At 43.2% G+C, this 27,992-nt stretch overlaps 1 protein-coding gene across 21 annotated transcripts in view; it reads right to left on the bottom strand.

Annotated features, from left to right (window-relative positions):
- STN1 (STN1 subunit of CST complex) overlaps positions 1-27,617 on the bottom strand; it is a 45,463-nt gene extending 17,846 nt beyond the window's left edge. The window contains exons 1-8 of one of the 21 annotated variants that reach the window (XM_070557235.1): positions 27,174-27,617; positions 26,608-26,800; positions 20,047-20,142; positions 15,101-15,169; positions 9,751-9,915; positions 8,620-8,743; positions 7,295-7,466; positions 2,627-2,749 (exon numbers count right to left, since the gene is read on the bottom strand). In XM_070557235.1, coding sequence (XP_070413336.1) covers positions 2,627-2,749; positions 7,295-7,466; positions 8,620-8,743; positions 9,751-9,915; positions 15,101-15,169; positions 20,047-20,142; positions 26,608-26,740 — 882 coding nt within the window. In that variant the 5' untranslated portion in view covers positions 26,741-26,800; positions 27,174-27,617. Of the gene's footprint in view, positions 1-2,626; positions 2,750-7,294; positions 7,470-8,619; positions 8,744-9,750; positions 9,916-15,100; positions 15,170-20,046; positions 20,143-22,357; positions 22,507-26,607; positions 26,801-26,993 lie in introns of those variants that run through there. The other 20 variants (XM_008518366.2, XM_070557192.1, XM_070557181.1 and 17 more) reach the window with 20 other exon arrangements.
- Between the last annotated feature and the right edge of the window lie 375 nt (positions 27,618-27,992).

Below are 27,992 nucleotides of genomic sequence, written 5' to 3'. Positions count from 1 at the left end.
CATCCAGACTCCAAAATTAATATCTAGAATAATTTCTAAAGATTTTGTAACAATCACCAACCCTACACCAACAACGTGGCTTTTGATACGTGGCCTACTGTCCAACCAGCTGTGTCCCCAACCAGCTCACTGCCCTGTGGTTGGCCCAGAGGCACACTCCCTCAGGAGGTGGTTTACTGGGGCCGCGAGAGAAAGAAAAACTGGAATTCCATACTTTTAAGGGGTAACTGTCTTCTTAAATATTCATAACACAGTCATAAAATTTCTCTCATTTGTTGCTATATTTTTGAGGGAGGCACAAGTGATCAAAGACTCCGATCTCCACCCCGGCACTCCTTCCTCCGGGGCCTGACATCTGTCTTGTGTCTCATTAGTTTTCTTCCTTCTCCCAACCACCAAGACAAACAAAAGAAATAAAAACTGTGAGGAAAAGTCAAGATGGGAGTACATCTAGTCTGTCCTTGGAAACACTTTCTGGTCTCGAAGGTAAACATAACCCAGTTCCTTTCTCAACCAGCTCAGGAAAGACAGAAGCAGCAACCAAGCGGGCTTCACCTTCATGTTCAGCAGTAAATCTAATGACAGAAAGGAAAGAAAGAAAGGGGAAAAGAGGAAGGAAGAAAGGAAGGGAAAAAAAAAGGGAAGCATGCAAACAAACACGCAGATCAGGAATGCTTATTGGACCAGACTTAGAGAATGGCCAGATTTATAGAAGGGGCTAACGACAAGCCTGCCTTCTCTCTCACAAGGTTATTATGAGGATTAAGTAGGGTCACAGTGGGTGAGAGCTGCAGAAAGCACTAGACAAACAGAAGTATCTCCATTACTATGATAACCGTTTCCCTGAGGCGAGGCCCTCAGGAATACAGGAACCTACAAGGCCAGGCTGAGGTGGAAGGGGAGAAGTGAAGTCAAAGAAGTGGGTGGGGTCTGCTGAGGAAAAGAGAGCTATTATTGCCTGATCACGCCCTTCCAGCTCAGACTGATTCACCGCAGGAAGTGCCCAGCCCCGCCACACCTCGGCCCTGGACTGCTGCCCTCGGTCCTGCTGTTCCTCGGGAAGCATTGCTTCTTACAGACGCAGGAGGCTGACCCCAGAGCTCCCAGGGGAAACAGGACTGGCTGGGCTGGGGGGGGGTTTAAGGTGAGCTGCCCGCATGAGCTTCTCCAGCCTCACAACCGCCACCAGGCCTTCCCACGCCGGGAGGGGGTGGACCACACTCACCTCATACAGACTGGAATAATCCTTTCAAAAGTTATTCAAACAGTATTTAAAACCTATCCTAATTTTTTTTTTTTTAAAGATTTTATTTTTTCCTTTTTCTCCCCAAAGCCCCCCGGTACATAGTTGTGTATTCTTCGTTGTGGGTTCCTCTAGTTGTGGCATGTGGGACGCTGCCTCAGCGTGGTCTGACGAGCAGTGCCATGTCCGCGCCCAGGATTCGAACCGACGAAACACTGGGCCGCCTGCAGCGGAGCGCGCGAACTTAACCACTCGGCCACGGGGCCAGCCCCGAACCTATCCTAATTTTTAAAAACTCTCTCAATATGGAGACTCACTGGAGTAAATCAACATCAAGAAAGAGTCCTATTGAGGTAAGCGTCCCCTCAGGAATCATGCCTGGAAATAGCGAGATTTCTGGGATTCCTCAAAGTTTGATCTATCTCCAGGAGAACGGCTCATCGGTCACTGAAGCCACGTCGACACGACTGCTATCAATGGTCATGAGAAGGCCAGCTTTCAGCTCGGCTCCTCCAATATCAGAGGTGGGCAGTGAGGGGTGGACTTTTAACTCTGAAAGTAGGAGGCGAGCCAAGCACTCGTACCCCTGGTGGGAGTGTCAATCGGTACAGCCTTTGGGGAGGCCAACCAGACGGTGCCAACCAAAAGCTTAAATGTGCATGCCCTCTGCTCCAGCAATTCCTCTTTTAAGAGTCAATCGTACAGAAATACATAAGTTCACAAAGAGAGTTGGGCAAAAATAGCCACAGCAACTCTATTTGTGAGAGCAAAAGCTGGGAACGACAGAAACGTCCATCAGAGAAGTGGTTAAAAACTTCATGGCAAGTTCCCATAATAGAGAATACCATGCAGATGTCAGGAAGAATGAGGCAGACGTGTAAGTACGAACCTGGAAAGATGCCTATGAAATGCTATTTTGGTCTCAACAAAAAGTTGCTGAGCACTGTTTAGAGAGGTGCCTCTCAACTGTCCCAGGGGACACTTGACAATGTCTGGAGACATTTTTGGTTGTCCCAACCAGGGGGCTGCTACTGGCATCTAGTGGCTGAAGGCCAGGGATGTCACTAAACATCCTAAAACGCACAGGACAGTCCCCCACAACAAAGAATCATTCACAGTGTTGAGGTTGAGAAATGCTCATTTAGAGGATGAGCATATTTTTTTTTTGTAAAACAAAAAAGCCACAGGAGCATTTGTAAATGCAGAGATAAATGTCTAAAGGATATACTGTGAAAAGCAGTACCCAGGGAAAAGCTTAGGGCCAACTTTCACTCCTTACTTTATGTACTTCCTTAATGATTCATTTTTAGGAACAGCAATTAGTAATAAATATATTTGTAATTGAAGCTAGGAAGGAAAAAAATTCACTTGTAGGTTTCTTACATAAAATAGGTTGTCAAAACTACCATCTTTCTGGAAAACGAGTCCTTTTTCCTGCAGCAGCTTTATGGCATTCTTAAATATACTATGAATTGCCTTGGAAGTGGTGTCATTCTTAAAATCCACCTATAGAAAGAGGAAAAAGGGAAAAAAAAGAAGAAAAGAAATAAGTCCCTTCTTACAGCACCTGAGAGCAACTCCCTAGACCAACTGGTTTACAAATTCACCCAGCAGGCTTTTCAGTGCTGAGTCAGACAGATCCAGGTCAGCACCAGCCTAGCAGGACGGTATTTAAGGAGGCCTGGGAAGTTTGCTCCGGCAGGATCACGCTCGATAACTGTTCCTCACCTTAGTTGTGACATTTCTTTTTTGTTTAACTTGACAATATAAAACGGAAAATCAAAAGGACAACCTTTATTTTTTTTTATACAGAACAAACACTGTATACAGATTAGCTCATTTTTTACGTTAAAATTAAAACTGTGGCTATACACAACCTCGTCCTAAAGACTTCAAAGAATTTTACACACACTGAAATAAAGTAGGGATGCCAGCATGTAGAAAGTATTAACTAGTCCCCTCTTCTTACACGGAGGAGAACGGAGGCAACAGCTATGCAGAGACCTGTCAAAGGTGGTCCACGGGCTGAAGGTGGACAGGGGTCCTCCAGGAAGTGAGACCACCACATGGAAGGAACCTCTGCTGCTGTCAGTTTGCTCTCTCCTCCATTTCAATATTTCTTCCCTTCTCTAAGAGAAGTTTGCCTAGAGAGGTTACCAGTCATCCCATTTCTTATTCCCAGGGAAGCTAGGTTTCCAGCCATGTCCCCGCATGGTTAACTGGACTGCGATCTTCTTGCATCAGGGACTTTGTACTCCATCTCAGCCATCTCCTCCCTGGAACACAGTGGGTGACCAAGAAAATATTTTTGTAATGAATGGATAGAAATACTGCACTATAGAGGCTGTGGCCTTATTCCACTGGGGATTTTCAGTTCATTCCTAAAACAAAGAAAGTGGTGAACAACAACTGTCCTTCAAAGTACAGATCTATTTTTAATGTGACAGAAATGTGTCAAGACATTAAAAAGATCAGAGTGCCAAAGAAACATGGCAAAGCTTCCAAAAAAGTGTTTGAAGGCAAAGTCCTAGCTCAAATGGAAGGTCCTTAAGGCAGTGACCTGGGGCAGCACCCACAGATGCTGAAAGAGAGATGTGCTTGAGATTTGCTGACAACATTTCCTCAAAATGTCAGGCAGAGGAAAGAAACCCCCAAATGGCCTCAAGCGTTGACAATTCATCTGTAAAGAGACCTTATCTTTCTAGAAGTGGCCTCCCAACAGGCATTGTTTCAATCTAATAGAACTTGGTGATGTTTCACAAACGTGCTTTCCTGGGCTGAAAAGGACAGTCTAACGCTCTTAATTAAATTAATAGTCTAAGTTTTTCCATAACAGAACAAGCTGAAGAACCTGGTCATTACAACATTGGGGCCTAAAAGTGGACAAACATTCCGGGTTATGACGGCAGCCATTCTCTGAAGGGAGAAGGCTGAGAAATATCTGACGACTCCCACGGGCAGAAAAGCTATTTGAGTGCTGAGTGCGTTTAGAATAAACACCTCACCTAGCAATCCTCAGCCACACATCTCTTTATTGAGGGGGGCTTTGGGGTTTTAAATTTCACACGAGTGCTCTTACTTAGGGGAGCACAATCAACTCAACATTGATTCCGCACAACACTTTTAACTACTTAATCTTTATAATTCTAAGGAGACTTGGGTTTTTTAGTCAAATTAATATAAGGATCCTAAGGGTCAAGTTGATTACATCTCTTACCAAGACAGAAATAAATTGGAAACTAACTAGAAATGATTGTTATCACACGATTACTCCCATCATTAAGAATGACTCTTGGTTATCCCCAGACCATAGAAAAGCCTGGTTCCTCCTCCCAGACTCCAGTAAGATCCAGCAGCAGGAAGAGAGAGTGCTAGGCTTGCAGATTAAGAGTGCAGCTTCAGCTGTGAACAAGGAGGACCCAAGAGAAAAGGCTCTCTGTAAACAGAAACAGTATGCAAAGCCTCCTTTCCAAACACATTTGCCTCAGCTGACCTTGGGACATATTTCTGTGCTGGTTTTAAGGACACTGTCTCAACGGTAAAGGCTCCAATCATCTCATCCAGCCAGGAGCTTTTCCTGGCCTTGGGTCTTTCTTGCCTTTTTCTAAAGAGCAATGACACACTCATCTGATTCAGGAAACTGAAACTACGCAGAGACAAAAACAGTGCCGGGTTGACCGTGGTGAGCCTTAACAGGCCTTTCCTCATCACAGGTCAGGAACTGGGTGGATCTCTGAAATATATAGAGTCTTCATTCCTAAACAAGCTCGACATTTATCCAGCTGTCAAAGAAACAATGGTTTTGCAAGGTCTGCTTATCATGTTTCTGGATTTGCTAAAAGGCCCACCATGGAAAAAAGGGGAGAAAACATTCGAACCTGCGCTCTCCCGGCCTCTGAACTATAACACAATCACAATGATTTTTTTGTGAGGCTTTCATCTGTATGACAACAGAAACTGCCAAAGGATCTAGGATTTCACCACCATTGTAAAGCAGCCTTAGTCTCCCAGGCTCTAGGAAACAGAATTCAATTTAATGACACTGACCACCCCAACCAGAGTCATGTGAGGGAATAATTCATAATTGATGGAAAAATAGTTTCCAAAGACAAAACAAGTATAGTGCCATATTCATTTCTTTTTAGCACTGTGCAGACACAAGTTTCTGCTCTAAGCATTTTCCAAAAGTTCCCCACGGATTGTTTTCAATGGAGGAGGCTTTTAGTCCTCAAAGAGGCCTCATGTCTCTCTACTTAATTATAGTTATTGCAGAAGAGCTGGTTCACAGGAAGAATATGGTCTTCGTTAAGCTTCAAAGTTTCCTTCCAAACATGCCAACAGAGTGGTCAGAAGTCTAGGAGGCCAGCTTGGCGTGGAGCCTCCTCTAAATGATTAAATGAAAGAAGGTCAACCTTGCTGTCAGCGGACAGCTGGAAAGCTGCAACTGTTTAGAAGCAACAGTGGCACAGAACAAAGCGGCCCGTCCTGACCCTCTCCACCTGGGCGTTTCCTGAAACAATATCCCTCATCTCCGTGTATGAAATCTCGGGTCACTGGGCACACAGCCCGGTGCCAGGAAGAGATAATTAGGTTCGTGAACGAAACTGAGAAGCAGTGGTCGTGCCTAGGAGGTCAGGATGGGGACCCGGTATCTGTTCCACCAGAATCACGAAGAATAACTTCCGTTCCCGAACAACGGTATTCACAGCAGCCCTGTTGGTAATGGCAAAAGGCTGGAAAACATTTAAACAGTCCAGGAATGGAGAGACTGGTTAAATAAATTACGGTACATGTAACAAAAGCTATTACATATTGGCAAATCTATATGTACAGCCAAGAAAGACTCTTGGCTTTAAGACGTGCTGTTCAATGAAAAGCTAGGTATAGATGGGTATTTAGAGTGCTATCATTTGCGTAAAAAAGGGCTGCAACTACTTCTAGTTTCTATATGCACAGAACATCTCCAGAAAGACGTTCCTGAGACTAGTCGTGGTGCCTGTCTCTAGCGAAAGTGGGTGGGAGGGAGGATGGGAAGAAAACTTACTTTTAACGAGATACTTTTGGGGACTATCACCATTTGTTCCTTCAATCAACAAATAATTATTGAGCACTTACTTTATGCCAGCCCTGTTCTAGGTCCTAGTTCTAGACAGCAAAGAACAAGACAGACAAGACCTCTGCTCTTAGAGAATTTAAGTTCTGGCGGGAGAAGAGGGAGGCAAATACAAACCAGTGATATCATAAGATATGAAAACAGGGTGATGACATAGCGAGGAAGCAGGTGGCTATCAGAGCAGTTAGGGAGGGCAAGAAGGTGACATTTAAGCAGAGATCATTCCCTGGTGGGATAAATGGAATAAATAAATACGAGTTGTGTTGCAATAACAAAAAACCTAAGAATTGCAATGAAAGCAAAAGCCTAAAACCACAGTCTCAAATAATTCTTAATTCCAAGCAAATAAGTCAACATCAAACAACTTAAGTTCACTAGGGGTAAAAATATGGGGACAGCTTTTTCTAGGACAAATAAACATTTACTTGAGAGTTCCTTGAAATTTTTACTTATAAATCAGACTGACTCCAACTTGGTCTTTATTCAAACTCTTAAAACACAATACGTTCACTTTATCCAGAAGAAGACAGAGCAAGTCATTAACAACCTTGGTTCAAGTTCAAGAATCATCTTGCTGATCGCTCAATAACCTTGGAAGGGTAATTATCTCTTCTCATCTACTTCCCCCTCACTTGGCTCCTGCTGAGATTAAATACCCATCTTGGTGAGTACTAAGTACTACGAACCTTAGACTATTTTCTTTTTCTGCCCAAAGATTAAACAAGGAGGAGGAAAGAGCAGGTCCACTTTCACTTCAAATTCTCAGTGGTCAGTGACCTTTCCAGAATAGAAAAGACATGTGATAGAGCATAACTCTATTCCCTGGGTTCACTGTGGGAGTCTTGATGCCACAGTCCCGCAGTCCCGCTCACCCACACCCTTCAGCTGCAGCCCCGGGGCAGGGACTGGAATCCTCACTGGCGGCACGCTGCACTTACTTGCTCAGCGCAGGCGCTGTGAATCACAGGCTGATTGGCAAGGGACAGCAAAGACTCCACCATTTCCAATTCCTGCTGGTAAAAGGTTTGCACTCTGTTCTCCACGAGGAATTCTTTGGCTTTTTCACTCAGCAAACACGTGAGACTGGCCAGGTCTAGGGCGCTTGGATTGCTGCTGGGGGAAAGTTTTAAAAAGCTCTGCAGAAAACCATCACCTTTGTTCCTTTTTGGTGTGCATAAAACAGAAACTTACCTAGGAAACACAACACTAAATGGATGCCTGTTTTTGACATAAAAGGCAATTCGTACAGAGAACACTGTGTGACTGTTTAAAAGGATGAGGCAGAACTCTGGGAACTAAGAGGAACTAAGAAACTCATGATAGATTAAGAAGTCAAGCTGCAGAATAGTATGTAAGGTATGGTGCCACTGTTGCAAAAAAGCAAATGACAACCCACAAAATACATGGGTGAAGATTCATGCTCGTGCACGCACAGAAGAAAAAGTCTGAAGGATACACATCAACCCAGGAACAGTGGTAACCTCTGGGGAAAGGGGCCGACGTGGGAGAGAGGAAAATGGGAGAACTTTCACTTTTTACTTTATATGGGACTACAGTTTGGGAGTTTTTTTAATATAATTTTTTCGAATATGTAATATATACACATGCTGAAAAAGTTAAAGGGTACCCAGTGAAAAGTGTCCTTTCCATCCTCTCCCCACGTCCCACCCCCTAGGCAGCACTATTATGGATTCTGTCTCCTCCCAGAGTTCTTCGATACAGATACTAGCAAATATGCATATATTCTTAATCCTCCTGTCTTTTTTCTCCCTCCACACAAGACAGTAAAATTGCCCCTGGTTGAGAGCGACTGGTAATATTCTGTAGCTTTTTATTATGCTGTGTCATGGTGTAGTATTTTGATTACGACGTGCCTTAGTGAGGTTTTCTTCAGATTTCTTGCTTTGGGGCTCACTGAGCTTCTTGGATCTGTGTTTATAGCTTTCATCAAACTTGGAAAAATTTCAGCCATCACCTCTTCAAATATTTTTCCTCTGCTCCCTCCAGTCCTTTAGGGACTCCAATTACACATATATTTTCCTTACCACAACTTAGAACACCTGTCCTAGTATCATCCTCACTTTACAGATAAGGACAGTGAGGCAGACAGAGGGTGAGTGGACTTGCCTGCAGCCCTAGGGTGAGTAAGTAGGCAGTTCAGGATTGGAACCGAGGCCCACTCCAGCACCTGAGCTCCCACGGCTTGGCCCTACTGCTGTGGCCACCTCTTCAGCCAGTGCTGAAGTGACAGGCCATAACTTACCTTAGTGCCCCTTCTTTCTCTAGGGCTGGGCTGCGGAAGGGCTGGTCATAAACTTTTCTGTAGATACTGGGCAGCTCAAGCATCCTTGCAATTTGAATGTTGCACACTGGATCGTCCACTTTATCTAACAAGCCGTGGGGGAAAATACACCACAGAAATTACACCGAGATAATTTCTTTTCCATGTCCAAATTGCTGGAGGACCACAGTAAACAAGGCACTTGGTGGGTTTCCTTCCTGGGGGTGCCTAGGGGTCTTATAGTCTAGATGCACTAAAAGTTTCCCAGTCATCCTGCAAGGGGGAATGCAATGCCTGAGGGATCACAGGCTTGGCCAACAGGAGACAAGACTACAGAAAGCACATTAGTGTATTCACTCATCTGTTACAATGGTGGACAATGGGGCCATCCTTGAGATTTCCAAGCAAAATGAGCCAGTGTAAAGAGCATTACTCATCTGATACAGAACGATCCCCTTTCTTTCTTTCTTTTTTCCTGAGGAAGACTGGCCCTGAGCTAACATCTGTTGCCAATCTTCCTTTTTTTCTTTTTTTACCCCCAAACTCCCAGCACATAGTTGTATATCCTACTTGTAAGTCATTCTAGTTCTTCTATGTGGGACGCTGCCACCGCATGGCTTGATGAGCGGTGTGTAGGTCCATGCCCAGGAACCGAACCAGCAAACCCTGGGCCACCAAAGCAGAGCATGCAAACTTAACCACTTGGCCATGAGGCCAGTCCCCTATCCTATTTCTGATTAGCTGTTTTCTTTCAAAGTTAAGGGACCGAATGGTGTTCAAGAAATCTCCATCATTTTGAAGAATATGAACACTCTGCCCTAAATAGGTTGACACTTAAAACCTCAAAGTACTTTATAAACTCTATCTTGTCCAAATAAATTTGCCAACTACATATAATAGTTTTCGTTCCCAATTTATTTATTGTTGTCTCTCTTTAAAATAAGAAATGCTGCCTTTCTCAAGAAAGCATGTTATGCAATATAATTTCCTCTACTAAATAGAGTCAAAACTTTTTATCTGAAGTTTTCAGAAGTCTGACTTATAGCAAAACAAGAGTTTACTGGACACAAACCCAGAATAACAACCAATTTGGCAGAAACATCTTGTGCTTACAATAAGCAGTAGCATGAATTTCTCGCTCTTCTCTGTATGTGCGGACATAACCTCTGATCCGGATAATGTCCCCAATTTCTATCTTTGTTCTCTGCTCAATGGTCTCTTGCAGCTTCTTAAGCTGGGAGGTTAAGCTCCGATCTCTTGTACTTGAAGCAGCTGTAGCTGTTCGGGCCAGAAGGAAAGAGAGAAACGCATAACACAATCCCACCACCACATTCATAAGATAGTGTTGGGGTAAGACTAACATAAGACATTTCCTTATTCTACTTCTGATTAGTTTCTCTACTATAAAAAAAAAATCTGTGTAACCTTTTGAAATCCTCTGTTGAATAAAAGGCATAAGCTGTAATTATTCAAAAGCAGAGTGAAGGGGTCAGAGTCTAGAAGATTTGACAACCCAAGTGGGCGAGTTCCCACATGGCTCCCACATCTTCTTTCTTACCCCTGCATTGCTCGGCGGGTCCTGAGCTCAGTTCTGCTTTGAGTCCAGCTAGGTTTGGTGGCAACAGCTCTAAACAACTCTTTAAAGTGTTCTTGTGGGGAGACAGGTGTGGCATAAGGGGAAAGGGGCCCAAGAGTCTCTTCTTGTGATTCTGTCTATTTCCCATCTCGGCGTTCAACACCCTAATCTCTCATCTCTCACCTTTGTTGTGTAACTAGGCTAATCTCTCTCTTCCTCTCTCTCTCTCATGCACACACACACAAACACACTGCTTGAAACCACAAATTTAAGCAACTTCATGGTGAAAAGAACCCAATGCACATTCAATTCTAAATAATTTCTATCACTTAAATTTTACTTCCAAATTATATTATTTAAATAATAATAATAAGAATAGCCACAAACGTTTGGGTACTACAGGTGCCATTGTAAGGACTTTACAATGTATTAGCACATTTAATTCTCACAACCACGCCTATTTATTATTAGCCCCATTTAACAGATGAGGAAACTGAGTCACAGAGAGGTCAAGCAATTTGCCCAAAGTAAAACACCTAGTTAGCAACAAAGCTGGAGTTTGAACCCGGGCAGTCTCTGACTCCAGAGCCTTCCTGCTTATTCTTAATTCTCTGCTGCCTGTCCCATGAGTATACTTGTATTCCCCGCAGTTACAGATAGTGTGTTTCGATGATTTGTGTTCTCATTTTCTGCCTAGAATAATCTCAAATACACATATGCATCCACAGAATCTATACAACCTGGTATTTTAAATAACAATATAGCATTCTGCCATGTTAACATGCCACAGTTTGTTTAGGTAGTCTCATTAAATGTTTCACCCTCCTCCTTTTCATAATTTTTCATTTCGGTTTTTATCACTAGGGCTGAAGGGGGCTTAGAAGTCAGCACTTGGGTAACTGGAGTCCGACAGACCTGGCTTAAATCTTGGGTCACTTCTTACGAGCTGTGTGACTCTGGGCAGGCTGCTTAACCTCACTGTGCCTCAGTTATGAAATGGGGATAACAATAGAGTCCACCTCATACACAGATTGTTGTGTATGATTGAAGTCAATCCTTACATTGTCAGCTCAGCACAAGGCCAGATCCATAGGAAACAGTCAATAAATATCAGTTATTGCGAAAAAGAATTAAGCCCTTTAGACAAAATTATTTTGTTTTCTTTGAGGTCTTTCTTTGGGGATCACTGAATAGAAAAGTACAAACAGGTTTACAGTTCATTACATATCGTCAGAATGTTTGCCAGCAACAACTAACTGACCATTCTCTTTTTACAAGGTGACACCTCAATGTGTGCTTGCTTATGACTCCCACACTGGGCTTCGGTCATTGGATGTTTAATACCTTAAAAGTACATAAAGATTCCATAATGTTCTATTTTGCTCTTAAATTGCCAGGGAGGCTGTGTGTTTTTATATAAGATGATCTACTCTCTGTATTTCCTTACGTATAAGCCCTTCATCTCTTTTGAACACTTTATGTTAATTTCTGAAAAGTTTTTAGGGAAGCTTTATCAGTTATGCTTATTACATCCAATCTCTCCATTCTATTGCTTTCCTTTTTAGGTTTATTTGATTTCATTTTATTACACAAAAGTGTGACAAACTCTTTTAGTCTATCTCTCTTGTCAATGGTGATAACTTTCAGTGTTCTAAAAGCTAGGGACTCATGAGAGCTTAACATATACACATACCCTCAAATTTTCTGGGATAAATATCCAACTCGATCTCCTTTGGGTTATTTTATGTAAGCTGAAAGATAGGCATCACGGTAACCTCTTTTTTAATATTGTTATCTGCCTGAACCAACAACATCTGTTAAAGGCTGTTTTGTTTCCTACACTGTATTATTTCTGGTTTGTCATATATTAGGGAATGACTCTCTTTTGTGGTCTACTGGTGAAATTTTCTGCTTTTTAATCTAATACAACTTAGATAACAGTGGCTTTGTAATGTGCAAAGGCATTACTTTGAACATATCTTCTATACCAAGGGATACAGCAACCTAGGGAGCATGGACTTTGTGTACCTGGGAACCAACAGCTAGGAATCTAGACACAATCAGTGTTAATGTTACTCAGCTTACTGGGTTTCTTCAGAAAACACCCAAGTATTACTCTTTTTTTTTTAAAGCTTCAGTGCTTAGTTGTGTATTCTCATTGTTAGTTTTAATTCTCTATGTGAGCTATCACCACAGTATGACAACTGAGACGGGTGGTGTGGTTCCACAACCAGGAAGCAAACCCAGGCTGTGGCAGTGAGCGCGCCGAATCTTAATCACTACATCACCAGGGCTGGCTCAAGTATCACTTTTATTTTTTTGAGGAAGATTAGCCGTTAGCTAACATCTGCCATCAAACCTCCTTTGTGTTTTGCTGAGGAAGACTGGCCCTGAGCTAACATCTGTGCCCATCTTCCTCTATTTTATATGTGGGACACCTGCCACAGATGGCTTGATAAGTGGTGCATAGGTCCATACTCGGGATCCGAACCAGTGAATCCCAGGCCACTGAAGCGGACTGTGCAAAGTCAACCACCACGCCACCGGGCTGGCCCCTTGAGCATCACTTTTTAAAAGGTTATTCCAACTGTGTTCCTATCCCCAAGTCCTCTTCTGCTTAGGTTGAATTTTAGACGTGTTTATAAATTCCACCGCCATTATTCAGACATTATAGGTGATAATAAATGCTTCACATGGCACCGTTAAATGATCAGACTGATGGCTTGTCCGAGAAAAAGAGGCCCAGCTTTCATTTAAAGGGTGAGCCAAACTGATGAAAGCAGGGCTCAAGCGGTGTAATTTAATGAATAGAATGAGACAGCTGGAGCCTGACAGAATGTCATTTTAACTAGCCTATTCCACCCTGATAGATAAACTCTTCTTAAAATTCTAACATTAAGGGCCAAGCTTTCTTAACTTTTCTCATAAGCTAAGTCCAAATGGTACATTCAATGTGAAATTTCTAGGAGTTAATACTATATTCTTATACCTTAATGGACTGGAACATGATTTTGACTCAGACTAAATTTTGTTTGAAATAATTTGTCTTTGTTGGCCACTTTCCAGCAGAAAGCTTTAAAACTGAGGGAAATTAAATTAAAAGGGAGAATGGGCTAGTGGGAAGAACTTAAAAATATCACTTCACATATAACGTGACGAGAACCATTTTCAGGCTTTTCCTTTGTGTTCTTACCCTCTCTTTTTATTTTCAATGTGATTTCCCATTAAGGCTACCCGCTGTGACTGTTTATCTATTCATCTACTTACAGATATTTTAAAAATCTCACTCTCAGTATTAACAGCCATTTTATCCAGAAAATTACTAAGTATCAGAGTTATAGCATATTCCTGATGATGTCACTTCTTAAAAAAAAGGAGTTGATTTAGAAAATTAAAACAATGTCTAAATCAGGAGTCTGCAAACTATAGTCCTTGGGCCAAATCCACCTACGACCTGTTTTTGTAAATAAAGTTTTATCAGAACACAGCCGTGCCCGCTTGTTTATGTACTGTCTATGGCTACTTCTGTGTTACAGTGGCAGTGTTGAATAGTTGAGATGCACACCATACGGCCCACAAAGCAGAAAACATTTACTATCTGGCCCTGTACAGAAAAAGGTTACCAACCCTTGGTCTGAAACAAGTATGCATGTTCAAACTACACCCTCTGCTGAAGACAGTGACAATATAACAAGCATAAATCTGCAAATGATTTTAATATCCTAGACATATATGAAAATTCAAATATCTGATAGTCTTACAGGTTTATTTCTTGCCTGTGAGATAGCCGCATGAAAACCTGTTGTCTCCCTTAATTTTTTTGGCTACAAAGCTTCATAAGCAAAGCAGTGTCATTGATTTAGATGTTCCAAAATTAGGAAACGGGAACACCAAAATCATATGAAACTGACAGCCAAATTCTAAGTAAATACACCAGAAAATTAAGCAAAGGAATATTCCACCAGTTGGTATAGTCAAAGTAGGAAGTTGAGATTCTGACGGATAATGGTAAAAGGAAAGAAACCATTCCAAGTGTTACACATTCTTACCATGTATATCACAAGGAGAGAGATATTGGATGTTAGATATGAGAACAGGCAACATTTATTGAATAGCCTCACTGTGTATGGCACCATATTGCTATGCTGTAAAACAGAGAAAAACAAGGTCCCAGTCTCTGTAGCTTCTCTAGAACCAAAAATGATTACCAATCTGGCACAATATTTTTTTTAATATTATGAACTTAAAGCAACTTATAAAAAGAACCTAAGAACTATTAAAATATTCTCAAGAAATTCCAAATGCTGTTTCAGTGTTACAATGTGTTCTCTATACAATTTCAAAGTTCTTTTTCAGTTTATATTATTCATGGCTAACTTCAAAGGAATCCTCTCTTACTTTCTCAACAATCTTAGAATTCCTGGCATATTTGTTTGTACGTGTAGAGATTTTAGAAAATCTGGATCATGGTAGCACAGAAATTAGTGGCAACCATGTAGAAGGAAAAGTCTTCAAGACCTTCTTTGGTCAAGTGATACGCCTGGAGCAAGGGGATTCTGACCTGACTGGCAATTAAGCCAAAACATCTTGACTTGCCTAATAACTGGCATGGTAAAAATGAAATGCTGAAACTCCTAGTAACCTATTCACCTTCCCATAGGCTTATGAGGAAGTGAGCACCAAAGAAAGGGTTGAAAGAAAAACTGGCTCCCCTATAGCATCCGTGTGCAGAGTAGCCAAAGTTCCGGACACGTGGCTTCAAGTTGATCAATGTAATGCCCTAGTGGATAAATGTGTAAATTCAGCACTACAGCTGTTCTGATGAGCTACCCGGGATAAAATCCATCGATTAGCTGAAAAGCAAAGAAGCATCGCAAATGAAATTACCTGACGAAGATTCGGTATTGTTCAACTTTTTCCAGCAGATGCAGTTTATAACTCCAGTGCTATCATCCACTGTGAGAGAAGGGCAAAAGAGTAGAAGAACAGAGATGTGGGCATCGCTGGTGAATTAGCACGTTGTCATTGCATTCAGCCATCCTCAAAGACGACATTTTTCAATAGCCTAATTGTGTAAATCTCTTATCGAACTCTCCTTCCACCTTTAGAAATAATCTCTCACCACATACCATTGGGAACCGCTTGTCTGCAATGACAATGTAATACATGAGCCCAGTGGAATGTAGTCAACATTTCATTTACCTTACCTCAAGGGTACTAATGATTCTTGTCTAAACCTCTCTCAAAAATGGTGTCTGCAGGAAGTTAAGTGCAAAAATTTCTATGAGTACTAACATACAAAACCAGCCTTGCTCTCCAACCCTACAAGAGAGCATCCCATGGTCTGTGTTTGGAGGCACTCAGAGCGCTGCCTTCTGTCAACATTTGCGCTCTCTCTCTAGCTCGCTGACTTACCAAGACAAAGCATCCCAAGTCATTTGGCCTGGGCTTCTCTTTGAAAGAGCTTCTGCCCAGTCCTTACCACTGCAGGGGATGTAAGGAAAGCCAAGTACATCACAGAAGTGCCAAGTTTTATTTTCAGAATAGAAAATAATTATATCTGGTCACACAAACAATACTGGTCTGGATTATTTTACCCCTAGCGCAAAAAAACCAAGACTTCCCACTGTACTTGGATTTATAACCACAGAGGAATTTGGAGGTGTTTTCTATGGGATGACAGGCGTTTTCTCTTTGCCTAATTTCTGACAAACTCAGAACAGAGGTTGCTAAACATGTGGTAGATGGGCTTAATGATTTTTAAAAAATCATCAGCTAGACTTTTATAAAAGCACATGTAATACAGAAGAAACCTCAGGCAAAAATTTTTATTGCTGGTTTAAATGTGTGGAAAGCAGAAGCTGAGAAGAATTACTTCTATTACTAAAATAAATTCTAGATGGATTTTATTTCATTAAATGTAACACAGGTAAACTTAAGAAGATGAGAAGAAAATACAGATGAATACTTTTTAACCTTGGGCTTATAGTTGGCAGGGTGACACTTCTTTAAGCAAACCTTGAAAATCAGAACTCATTTTAAAAAGTCTGATATATTTGACTAACTAAAAACTAATACTACACAGCAATTTTCCAAAGGATGGAGTTAGTGTCTTAACATATAAAGATCTCAGACAAATTAATAAGGAAAAGAACAAGACCACAAGAGACAAAGTGGCAAAGAAAAAGAACATGCAATTCATAGAAGATATAAAAATGGCCAATAAACACGTCAGTACATTAAATTCACTAGTTCCCAGAAAAAAAGAAGCAAATTTAAGTAATTTCTCAACTACTAGAATGACAAATAGTAAAAATACTGATACCCTCATATGCTATTAGTGGGAGTGTAATTTCATACCAAATTTCTAAAGAGCAGGTTTGGAAATATGTATCAAATATATATCCTTTGACTCAACATTTACTTCCAGTAATTTATCCTGAGGGGAAAAATGGAACAAATACACAGATATACACATCCTGTATAAGGTTGTTCACTGCAATCTTGTTTACGTTACTGGAAGTTGGAAATAACCTAATTGTTTATAAATATGGAATTGGTTAAATAAATTACAATGGCATAGCATGAGCATAAAAAGTTATCATGAGGGTCTCTGTTCATTGCTGTTAAAAGATATTCATATCTCACTGTAAAAGAGAAATCAAATATATTATCTTATATAAAACCTAATTTCTGTAAAATATTAAAGAATGTGTTTTGACATAAATGATTTTAAGACATTAAAATGCTGATAGCATTTAATTTAGAGTATGGGGAAGGAACCCCATGTTCAATATACACGTTGACTGAAGGTCTAATTCCAGAAATATTATGAGAAAGAAATACGCGTAGCAGTAACGAGGAAATAAGGCATATCTGTATTGCTTCAATATTAGGAACATGTTAGAAATATTAGGAAGGATGCTCACCCAAACATTGCTTTTGTCTGATTTACAGGGTTTCACATGTGTTTTACGTCCTTCACTAAAATTTTCTCTAGCTTAAAAAAAAATTTTTTTTATAATGAGTATCATTTTAAGAAGCAAAAAAATCAATTAGGACATTTTGAATTTAAAAAAATGTATGACACCTCCAGGGACACCACTTCTCTGGCCAGTTTAAAATCTTGATTTAGAATGGAAAGTCAAAAAATATTAGCACACAAACGTTTGTTCTAGAAAATGTGAGGACATCATGGTCTTGATTGTAGCTTCCCAGGCTTCTAGGTCTGAGCTTGAGTAGCTGCCAGGTGCTCTGTGTGCTTGGGGCACTGCCAGCAAACCCTGACTTCCTGGCTTATAACCTCCCCTGGGAGACCCTCTGCTGGCGCCCTGAGGTCTGGCTGCTGGAATGCCCCGGAAGGGGAGCATCCTTGCAGTGCCTCACAACGTCCTCCCCAGCTGGGAAGCACCGCCTGGGCCACTGGCCTTTTGTTCCAACCACTGGACGAGTCAGTGTGAGCAGGAAGCACCCCCAGCACAGGCTGTGGTGCGTCAGGCGGAGCAGAACCCAGGACAGCAGGAGGGGCCACGTGGCAGGTGGCCCAAGAGACAAGTTGGGCCTGAGGACAGCAGGAAGAGTACAGCTCTCCCTCGAACAGGCCTCACGAGAATTTAAGTCGCAAAAGCGTTTCTATTCTCAATTACTCCAGCCTTCGGTGCTTTTCATCTTCCCATAGCCCACAGGCGTGTCATGCTCTCACGACATCCACTCTAAGGGAAATGCTTATTGGGGAAGAGTCAGACACATCACCCTCCTCGTTTTATAACAGGAAAAGGGGTAAGTGAAGCCCCTTTAGGTCACAGGCATAATATCCGGCTTGGTTCTAGGGCCCGGACTAATGTCCTCAAACAGCCTCATTTATTTCATCTAAAAGACAGAAAATTAAATTTTGGGGGGGAGAGGGGACATGGGGAAGAGAAAAATCAAATTGAGTTATATGGAGACTATTCAGCACACTGGAGTCAGTAAATAGATCGGACCCACGAGTGGAACCTTGAGCAAGTAACTGAGCCTTAGTTCTCTCAACGACAAAATGGAAATAATATCTGTCCTTTCTATTTCACAAGATTAGGGGGAGAATAACATGAAACTATACATGTAAAAATGCTTTAAAGGGGCCGGCCCCATGACCTAGTGGTTAAGCTTGTGCACTCCGCTTCAGTGGCCCAGGGCTTCACTGGTTCAGATCCTGGGTGCGGACACAGTACTGCTCATCAGGCCATGCTGAGGCGGCATCCCACATGCCACAACTAGAAGGACCCACAACCAAAAATATTTAACTATGTACTGGGGGGATTTGGGGAGAAAAAGCAGGAAAAAAAAAAAGATTGGCAACAGTTGTTAGCTCAGGTGCCAATCTTTAAAAAAATGCTTTATAAACTAAAAGATTCTATTATTTCATCACTGGTATTTGGAGAGGAAGTACCATATTGTACTACAGATAATGTATCTGCCTACAGCTGGGTATGCTGTGGGAACTTAGTGAATACTTGTTCAATTATCTGGAGAAAAAGAGAACCAATATCTTTGGTAAAATAAAGTAGAGAAGAGATCCACTACGGGGATGCCTGACAAGGTGATCTGTTTCAGAATATTAAAAATATATATCCTGGGGGCTGGCCCGGTGGTGCAGCGGTTAAGTGCATACATTCTGCTTCGGTGTCCCAGGTTCGCTGGTTCAGATCCGGGGTGCGGACGTGGCACCGCTTGTCAAGCCATGCTGTGGTAGGCATCTCACATATAAAGTAGAGGAAGATGGGCACGGATGTTAGCTCAGGGCCAGTCTTCCTCAGCAAAAAGAGGAGGATTGGCAGCAGATGTTAGCTCAGGGATAATCTTCCTCAAAAAAAAAAAAAATGCTGGGACAAAGCAGAGGGCATAAGAAATCTCATTTCTCACATGTTATTTTACAAGCCCAAAACAGTCATCCTCAGGAAAATGAATACATGTGGAAGAAATGCAGTGATATGGGATCCGTAAATTATCAATCATGCACAGACTGCCAGGGAAATCTTCTTGGTCACTCAGTTCAACCGCCTTCTGTCTTTCCCCAAGTAGAGGAAGAAGATAAATACAAGGCAATACCACAAAAGTGACAATGTCAATTACAGCGACGGTTTGGAATTCAAAATTAAGCTTCCCACAAAACGTCCAACTTGGCCTCTTAACTACAGAGAATCTTAGAGCTGCACAAGGCAGTATATTAAAATACTTACATTAAACTCTGAAAAAAATCAACACCTGTGACACTAAAATCATATTGTAACAATTCGCTGGTATTCAAACTATAGAAACCCCCTATTTAGTTTCCATGAAGCGGGAAGGGAGATTTTCTGATCATGGATATTTACACCTTTGAGTACCAGAAGACTTTTACTTTTTAACTGTTCTAGACATAAATCTTGTAAATTATTTTTCACACACCTCCCTGCCTTCTTAAAGAGTCTACTTTAATATTAATCTGGCCTTTTCTTTTTAAAGGTATCAATATAAACATACACTACCATCCTTTGCTATTTACAGCTATGTCCTCAGGTATCAGGGGTCTGTCCCTGATCACCCAGTGATCCCAGACTGCTGCATTTTAATTCTCCCGCCTCCTAACTCCCCAGCAGCTGTCACTGGACAGTATTCATCAGTATCATTCCTACCCGTTGCCTTGTTTGATACTTAGTCCACATCAGTCGCTCCAAAGGGCTCCCAACAGAGGAAAGCGCATGGGGTTTGTCAGAGTCCCCATCTGCTCTGAAGGCTGGGGATGTTTCAAATTCAACATTCAGCTAAGTGGGGTCCTTCCACATAAACTCATCGTCAAACACAACTGTTCTTACCTCCATAACTGTAGAAAGCATCTTTCTCTCTCACTCCAATTACGGTTCCCAAGATATCTACCTGCTTTATTGGATGTCCATTGTAAAAAAATATACCTGAAAAAGGGAAAGTCCATACAACAGATGATTACATTTTCTGCTTCAATGATGTTAACTGTGGGGGAGGGGGTGGGGTCGGGTCGGGGGTGGAAGTGAAAAATCAGTGGTATGCTGCTTGTGGAAATGCCAGACTTAAAAATCAGCCCTTGACACATGGCAAGCCCCAAGAAATTCAGATGTCTGTCCCTCAGGGGTCCTAAGTGGAAAGCCTGGCTCTAAAGAAGCCTGTACTAGCACAGAAAAGAGAAAACCAGTGTTGCCCAACTGCATTTGGTCAATCTTCTCTGCACTTGCGAAAATGAAATGGACCTCCGTGGAGAACTCTCACAAGGGGCCTGGAAACAGTCATTCTATTATGTGACCAAAAACAGTGCTGTGTCTCAAGGGACTGGAAAAAGAAGAGAGGAAACCACGAGAAATGGTTCTTTGGTTCCCTTACTGGTGTTTTTCTAGGAAACCAGTCATCATTTCTATGAATTAGGAGCAGCATTTTTTTTTTCAAAAAGAAAAAACAAAGGTTACAAAACGCTACCCTCTGGGGCCAGCAGATTACATCTCAAAAGCTTCTCTTTTTAAAACTCTATTTTTAAAACCTAGATGCCAGAGGCCAGCAAGCGGGTCCCCCCTTAAAGGGGAAATGTGAGAAGGTGAACTCTACACACTGACCCCCAGAGGCCTTTTTTGGACTGGGGACAGGACACAGACAGAGGGACTCCTGGCAGGGGTGAGTCCTTGATTCCACCCCGAGGTCCCAGTGCCGCCCTGGCTCCTGCAGAGCTTCCCTCCTTGGGCCCCCTATATCCTCACCTGAACTCCCTATTTTGGCTTCAGCTACGCGTTCTGTGTTCCTGTCACCTGCAGCTCAAGTTCTGACCAAAATCCTCTCCAGCCTCTTTTTTCCTCCCCACAATGGCTGAACTCTTTATTTTCAGAAAGAGGCTATAAACTTTTAATTGGTGACTTCTTTTTTAAATAAATACATGAATTGTAAACAAAGAAACAGATATCACTTCGGCCATTTGACTGTACATTAACCCCCTCCCCACCAAGCCTGGTCAGAGCCTCTCTTCTCCTCATCCATGGGGGACCCGTGGCCTGAACCCCGATGCCCTTCAGAACCCCTAGACTGGCCTCTGTTGACGGTCCTCTTGTTTCCCATGTAGATAAAAGGGCTGGGGACGAGTCACTCACAGCCGAGTCCCAGGGGAGGGACAAGGAGGCTCTAAGCCTCAGTCAGCCAGAGATTCTAGGAAAGTGAGATATGGTTTGAAGGAAAGAAAAAAACATGGCAAATTTAGCCAAAAGAAGGGCCCTCTCTCTTGGCAGAGGCATACTTCCAAACATGACTTAGTGGATTGGAGACTGTGCCCAGGGTGACCTTGGGGACCATGAGCTGAAATGGCAGGGCCACACGAGAGAAGGAGCCTGGGTCACTGTGTCATCTCCAGAGAAGGGGTGCCTCCATCCAGGAACACTTGGATTGAATGGGGACAAACTGGCTCCATAGAAAACCCATGAAATTTTAAGAGCAAGACAGTTCCAATTCACTTCTCCTGAACTCTTGTGATTGAAATCCTGGTGTTTCAGTTACTACCTTTGATGACACCTTGGGGTCCTGTGCACCTGCCTGTCTGCATTGACGGAACACAGAGGAGAGAGGGCGCCTTCAGAGGAGAAGGGTCCCTGCAGACCTTTGCAGGCATGCTCAGATGCTCAGGCTTCCCAGTGGCAGAAGGAAGTTTAAACTGGGAGAATGAGCCTCCCTCGGGGCGTGGGAACGGAGTCCTGTACTGAAGTGTATGCCCTCCTCCCCCGTGCCTGACATGCTGTGTGCACAGAAGGGCTGCGGCACAGCACTGCTCTGGTTCTCAGGTTTGTTGTAGAGCCAGCTGGGGCTTAGAGCAGCCTGAGCCTCCGGCTGGTCTCTCGCTCCAGTCAGCCCTTTCTGCTTTTCCAAATGCACTGTCCAACTAATGCCACTTTCTTTTTCTTTTTTTTTCTTTGAGTAAGATTAGCCCTAAGCTAATATCTGCCGCCAATCCTCCTCTTTTTGCTGAGGAAGACTGGCCCTGAGCTAACATCTGTGCCCATCTTCCTCTACTTTATATATGGGACACCTGCCACAGCATGGCTTGACAAGTGGTGCATAGGTCTGCGTTCCAGATTTGAACCACTGAAGCCCGAGCCGCCGAAGCAGAACATGCGAACTTACCTGCTGCGCCACCGGGCCAGCCCCTAATGTCACTTTCTGTTTCTGCACTAAGCAGAGCAAAGTTAGAGAGAACCATTTTCTAGAACCAGACTCACCTCCCCCTCCCCCAGCCCAACGGATGGTCTGTCCTGGTTGCCAGGCAATTGCCTGCATTAGAGACAGAACACTCCACAGGGTTCCTTGTGGTCAGTTGTGGCCCCCAGGACATTGGCAGTTGGAGACAGAGCCCTGGAGCCCTTTGTATCCATGGAGGGCCTGCTGCCTGCCCGCAACATGTGTTTCCGGCTGGTCCTGGAGCTGCTGTGGGGTGCTCTGCTGGTGATGTCTGAAAGCTTGAGACAGTCCCAGGACTCCTTGGGTTTCCCTGGGACACCCTGGTAAGTGCTGCTATGGGGGTTTTCATAGTAAACAGCCAGCACACTTTAAGAAAGGGAAAAGAGCTAGCCAAAAGGTGTTCTGCCTGGGTTGAAGCACATGGAAACGGCCATGAGAAGACTGAACCAATCACACAAGCCAATGACATCCGTAAGTCATCTGTGGCGGAGACCAGTGCTCCGAGGTGACCGACTCTGTACTGGGCAACACTTGATAAAAACCCCAACCAGGTCTTCACTGAAGGACACAACAGACCTTCTTGAAAATGGACAGAAAGTGGAGCCCCCTCAGCTTTTCTCTCATAGACTGACAATGGCTCGCTTTGAAGGACAGACAAAGTCACTCAAAGACGCAGAAAATCCTTCCAATCTCAAGTGACTGATGCAAAAAAAAAAAAATCTTAAAAGCACCACAGAACAATGGAGAACAAATTTAGAAGAAAATAACAGATGGTTTGAATAAAATCACTCAGAGAAAATTGACTAAGGAGGAAATACACTGCTAGGAAATAAAGAAAAAACTTCCCAAAGTGAATAGAAACATGAACTATATCTCAGAAGCGCAACCTCTATAAGACGGGCAACGATACAGAAAAAGAAATGGAGAGGATCTTTCCTTCTATCAACACAAGAGTCTCCTCTATGAGACCAGAGCTCAAGAAAGTTGGATGGCGGCTCTGTGGACTGAGAGAAAGCTCAATGAGCTAAGAAAAGAAAACAATCACAACAGACACTGGCTAACGTTGAGTTTAACTTGCAGCCTTTCCCAAGTGGTCCTTTTGTTCCTTCTGATCCACATGCAGCCCAGAGGCTCAGACATATCAGGGGATCCAATAGATCTTCAGGTCCCCAAGAGAGAGGAGGGTCATGCTGGGAGGGCTCAGGGATCCAGGGTCACAGGCAGGTATGATTCAGTGTTCCCAGCAGCAGCCTCCTAAACAGTCACAACCACAGCAAGGCATCTGCCTGTGTTTTCTCTCTTTTAAAAGTACTTTTGATTTATCTCCTTCTAGTCCAACTGTTATTTAATTGATGCTACAATTGCTCTCATTGAAGTTTCATAGCATCAAAATGCCTAAGATAGGGGCCGTCCTGGTGGTGCAGTGGTTAAGTTCTCACATTCCGCTTTGGCGACTGAGGGTTTGCCGGTTCGGATTCCGGGTGCAGACATGGCACCGTTTGTCAAGCCATGCTGTGGCAGGTGTCCCACATATAAAAAGTAGAGGAAGATGGGCACGGATGTTAGCTCAGGGCCGGTCTTCCTCTCCAAAAAAAGAGGATTGGGGGCAGATATTAGCTCAGGGCTCATCTTCCTCAAAAAAATTAAAATAAAATAAAATGCTTAAAGATATTTTTTAAAATACAGATTCATTTAATACAATTCTTATGAATACATTATTTTCACTTCATTGGAGTTTCTAGAATTAGATAATACAGGTATTGTATTTTGATTTCAATAAAGGGTTCACTATTATTTATCCCATCATTAAAGTCTGACATGGATAGAGACATTTAGAATAATACGGACTATCTCTGTATGCTGTGAGCTGTAACCAAATCAAACCAAACAAAACAAACCCAAAACCTAAACACCACCACCACAGTCCAACTTCGTAATATTTTTTATTAGTTTAACCCCAAATTCACAGGTTAATGTAGGGAAGTTGACATTTTGCAATCATTTTGAAAGCAATTCTGATGCTAACTACCCAGAGCAAGGTCAAATTGACAGGTTAAGGGCACAGAATCCCACAAGATTGCTCTCACTTCAGTCACCAACCCCAAGTTTCAGGGTCCTCAGGGCATCCACACTTCTAACCAACTGGCTACAAATTTAGGGGTTCCCACAACTCCCTCAGGTTTGATAATTTGCTAGAATGACACACAGAACTCAGGAAGGTGCCATCCTCACAAGTATAGTTTTATAATAAAAGGTACAAATCAGGATCAGCCAAACGAAGAGATGCAGAGGACAAGGTATGGGGGAATCCAAGCGTGAAGCTTCCACGTCCTCAGGACACATCACCCTCCCGACACACTGAGGTTTGATTACCAGGAATGCTCACCCAAGCCTCAGTGTCTAGAGCTTTATCACGGTTTCATTACACAGACATGAGTGAACCACTATCCACATAACAACTCAATCTCCAGCCTCCCTCCTGGCCCAAGGGGTGGGGCTGCTGTAACCAGCTCAAAACCCAACCCTCTAATCATGCTTTTCAGGCATGGACATACCCCACCCTGAAACTACCCAGGGGCCCAGCATGAGACACCTTAGTTAGCAGAAACTCAAGTGTGGTTCAAGGGGCCACCGTGAATAACAAAGACATGCCTCTCATTCCTGAAATCCAAAGATTTCCCAGGTATCAGGACAAAGGCCAGCCAAATTCTTTATGAGACATTCGTTTCTTGTTTTATCATTTTTTGGTGTTAACTTCTGTTATTTCGTTTAAGGTATTCTTTACTGTTTAAATATTTCTAAATTTTATGCAGTCAAAATAAAAGTTTTTTCTTTATGACAAACAAAGCAAAACAAGACAAAAATGAAAACCTAGACTAGTGGCATTTCCCACCCCTCAGAAGCCAAGAGTACAGTCTAAAGAAGATCATGCTGTGAAATTATTGTTGATGTCTGCTTCAACCATGAGACTGCATTTTAAAAACCACGTCGGAAGCATTATCACCAGTGACACACCAGTTTCCTTGGTTTGTTGTTAATACACCATAAAGTCCTTCCCTCACAGAGGAGGTAAGCCCCTGATGACACCTTGAGCACCTACAGGAGATCCGTAAGAAAGGCTGGCATTTGGGGTGTGAATTCATTTCTTCCCATGGAGATGAGCTATGGAGAATACCAGACTGTTCTGGAAAACAGACAACCGTGGGGGAGGATGGCTGCCTTCCAAGGAAAAAAGAGACCATTTCCAAGAATAATTAGGAAATAAAGGTGTGATGGAAAATCTGTACAAAAGGCTTTAGTATAAGGTCATCCAAATATATTTGTACATAGAACTGGAAAAACACAAAACGTTGTCTCATTAAAACTGTGCATACTTGACATTCTTGGCTACTTCTGAATCACAGCTTGCTATTCATGCAAAATAGCAAAGAGAGTTTAACTAAACTTCTCATAGGAAACACGTGAAGATCCACCCACAGCTATATGAATTATTTAAATCTACCCCAAACTGAATTTGTTATATTTTTAGGGAGGAAGAGCCTATTTTAGTGACCACTACTCTAATAAAAAAAAAAGCGATTTCTTTAACTTTACATATGTAATGCTCTGTTGCTCCAATGACTATTTCTTGCTGGCCCACTACCTGCCAGGCACTGTTGTAAGCACAAGGCAGATGACGTCCCTCCTCTCGGGAGTTTACATTATTTTTATTCTGATGAATTCAAAACAAAAGAAAGCACCATAGAAAAATCGGGCATAGTTAATTGCCATTCTTACAAAGAAGATACCTAACCTTTACAGGCGAGTCACAGACCCAGACCAGGTAAGTGGCTCCATCAGGAAACAGCAATGCCTAGGAATGCCTGGTCCAGTAAGCTTTCCACCTTAGAGCAGACCCAGAAAAAACTGAGCATTTTTAAACATGAAAGACCTCAAAACCAAGTAAAAACGTTCCTCAGTAGAAAGGTTACTCCCTCAAGCATCTATTAACAAAATAAAAATAAAAAAGATTTAGACTGTTTTTAAGTTGCATAGAAATGAACTCATTTGAGGGTCCAGGCTGGGTCATTTACAAAGCCTGCAGCAGGGAAGTCTCTCCTGAAAGCCCCTATGCCCCAGATCTCTGCAGCTTTAAGGAAGGCAGCATGGGGTGTAGATGCAGTACCGGGCATCCTCCAGGCTGACAAGCCACATACCTGGCACCTGGCGGGACTCCTTCAAGTCCAGGATATCCCTGATGTAGAGTTTTGCAAAGGCTAGAAACACAGGATCCAAACCCCACAAGAGGGAAGGGGTCTCCTCTTCACACCAGCCGGATTCAGACTGCATCGGGAGGCTGGGCTGTGGTTTCCAGCCAACCCTGAGAAGCTCTGAATCAGAGTCGAGGATCTAGATGGGAGACACAAAAATCAGGACGCAAGGAGGTTAAAGTGGGTGAAATCGGCATGGCCCCAAAGCTGTTCCCGGGCGGGCACCCAGAAAGCTGGGAGGGGTAAACCCAGGGGTCTTGGCCCTATCAAACTGGACGCCACTGGCTTGAGGACAGAGGCGTTCCTCGCGTGAGAACTCGTGAGTTCCTTACACTCCCCCTGGAATCTCCTCTGCCCCGCGGGAGGGTTTCTCCTTTCCCAAAGTATCAACTTCGAAACGGTTAAACAAGCTTTTTACTTTGGGGAGTTATGTCCACACAGGCGTAGCCTGAAAACTGCTTTAAGGGGTGGGCTCCAGGGAGGAATGCGCGCCCTCCTGGGAAAATACGTGCCGGACAGAGTGGAGGGGTCTGCCCGTCGCTCCGCCCCGGGACTTTCTGGTAATCGTCATGCAACAGAAAAGAGGAAAACAAAAATGAAAATCCGCCCCTAACCCCCACTGCCACCCCCGCGCGCGCGCCTGCGCCCGCGCCGCCGGTTCCGAGAGCGCGCAGGCCAGGCCGTCCCGGCGCTTGGAGGCCGCGGGCGCCCAGCAGCTGAAGGAGGCGCAGTCGGCCCCGCCTGGCGCTGGAGGTCGCCTCGGCAGTTCCGGCCCAGACCCGGCACCGGCCCCCGCGGTGGACACCGCGGGCCCCCGTGCCGGCCTTTTCTCCTGGCCTCCCGCAGCCCCGCCCCCCTCTGCGCCCGCCGCGGCCCCGCTCCGCCCTCCTCCAGGTCGCGACTTGGGGGTTGACTCTGACTTTGCTCCTCCCCGAAACCGGTCTTCCAAGCCGCTCTTTCGCTTTGTCCCCCCGCTAGTGATGGGCCCGTGAGCCAGGACCTCGAAGAGGCTGGTTCAGACCAACCTTGTTTGTTCCTGATGTGTTAAATGAACAAGTAAAGCAATACTAGAAGCAGGATTACATTGTGATATATTTTAAATGTTTACTACACTGATAAATGACCTACTAACACACACACACACACACATTGGGAATCTACAGCCTCACTTGGAGATAATGACAGTATCTAAATTTAAATCCTTGAGTAAATATGAGCTCTTGTCTCCGCCCAAGACTAGCCTTCCTTGCAAGATCATGACAAATTTTGTTTCCTTTCCTCTTACTCTGTCTACATTCTGGAATGTTGAACGTTTAAGATTTTTGAAAAGC

This window comes from Equus przewalskii, chromosome 1 (assembly GCF_037783145.1).
Source record: "Equus przewalskii isolate Varuska chromosome 1, EquPr2, whole genome shotgun sequence".
Lineage (NCBI taxonomy): Eukaryota > Metazoa > Chordata > Mammalia > Perissodactyla > Equidae > Equus > Equus przewalskii.
The sequence above is the reverse complement of the archived record's forward strand: the minus strand, read 5'-3'. Positions and strand labels throughout refer to the sequence as shown.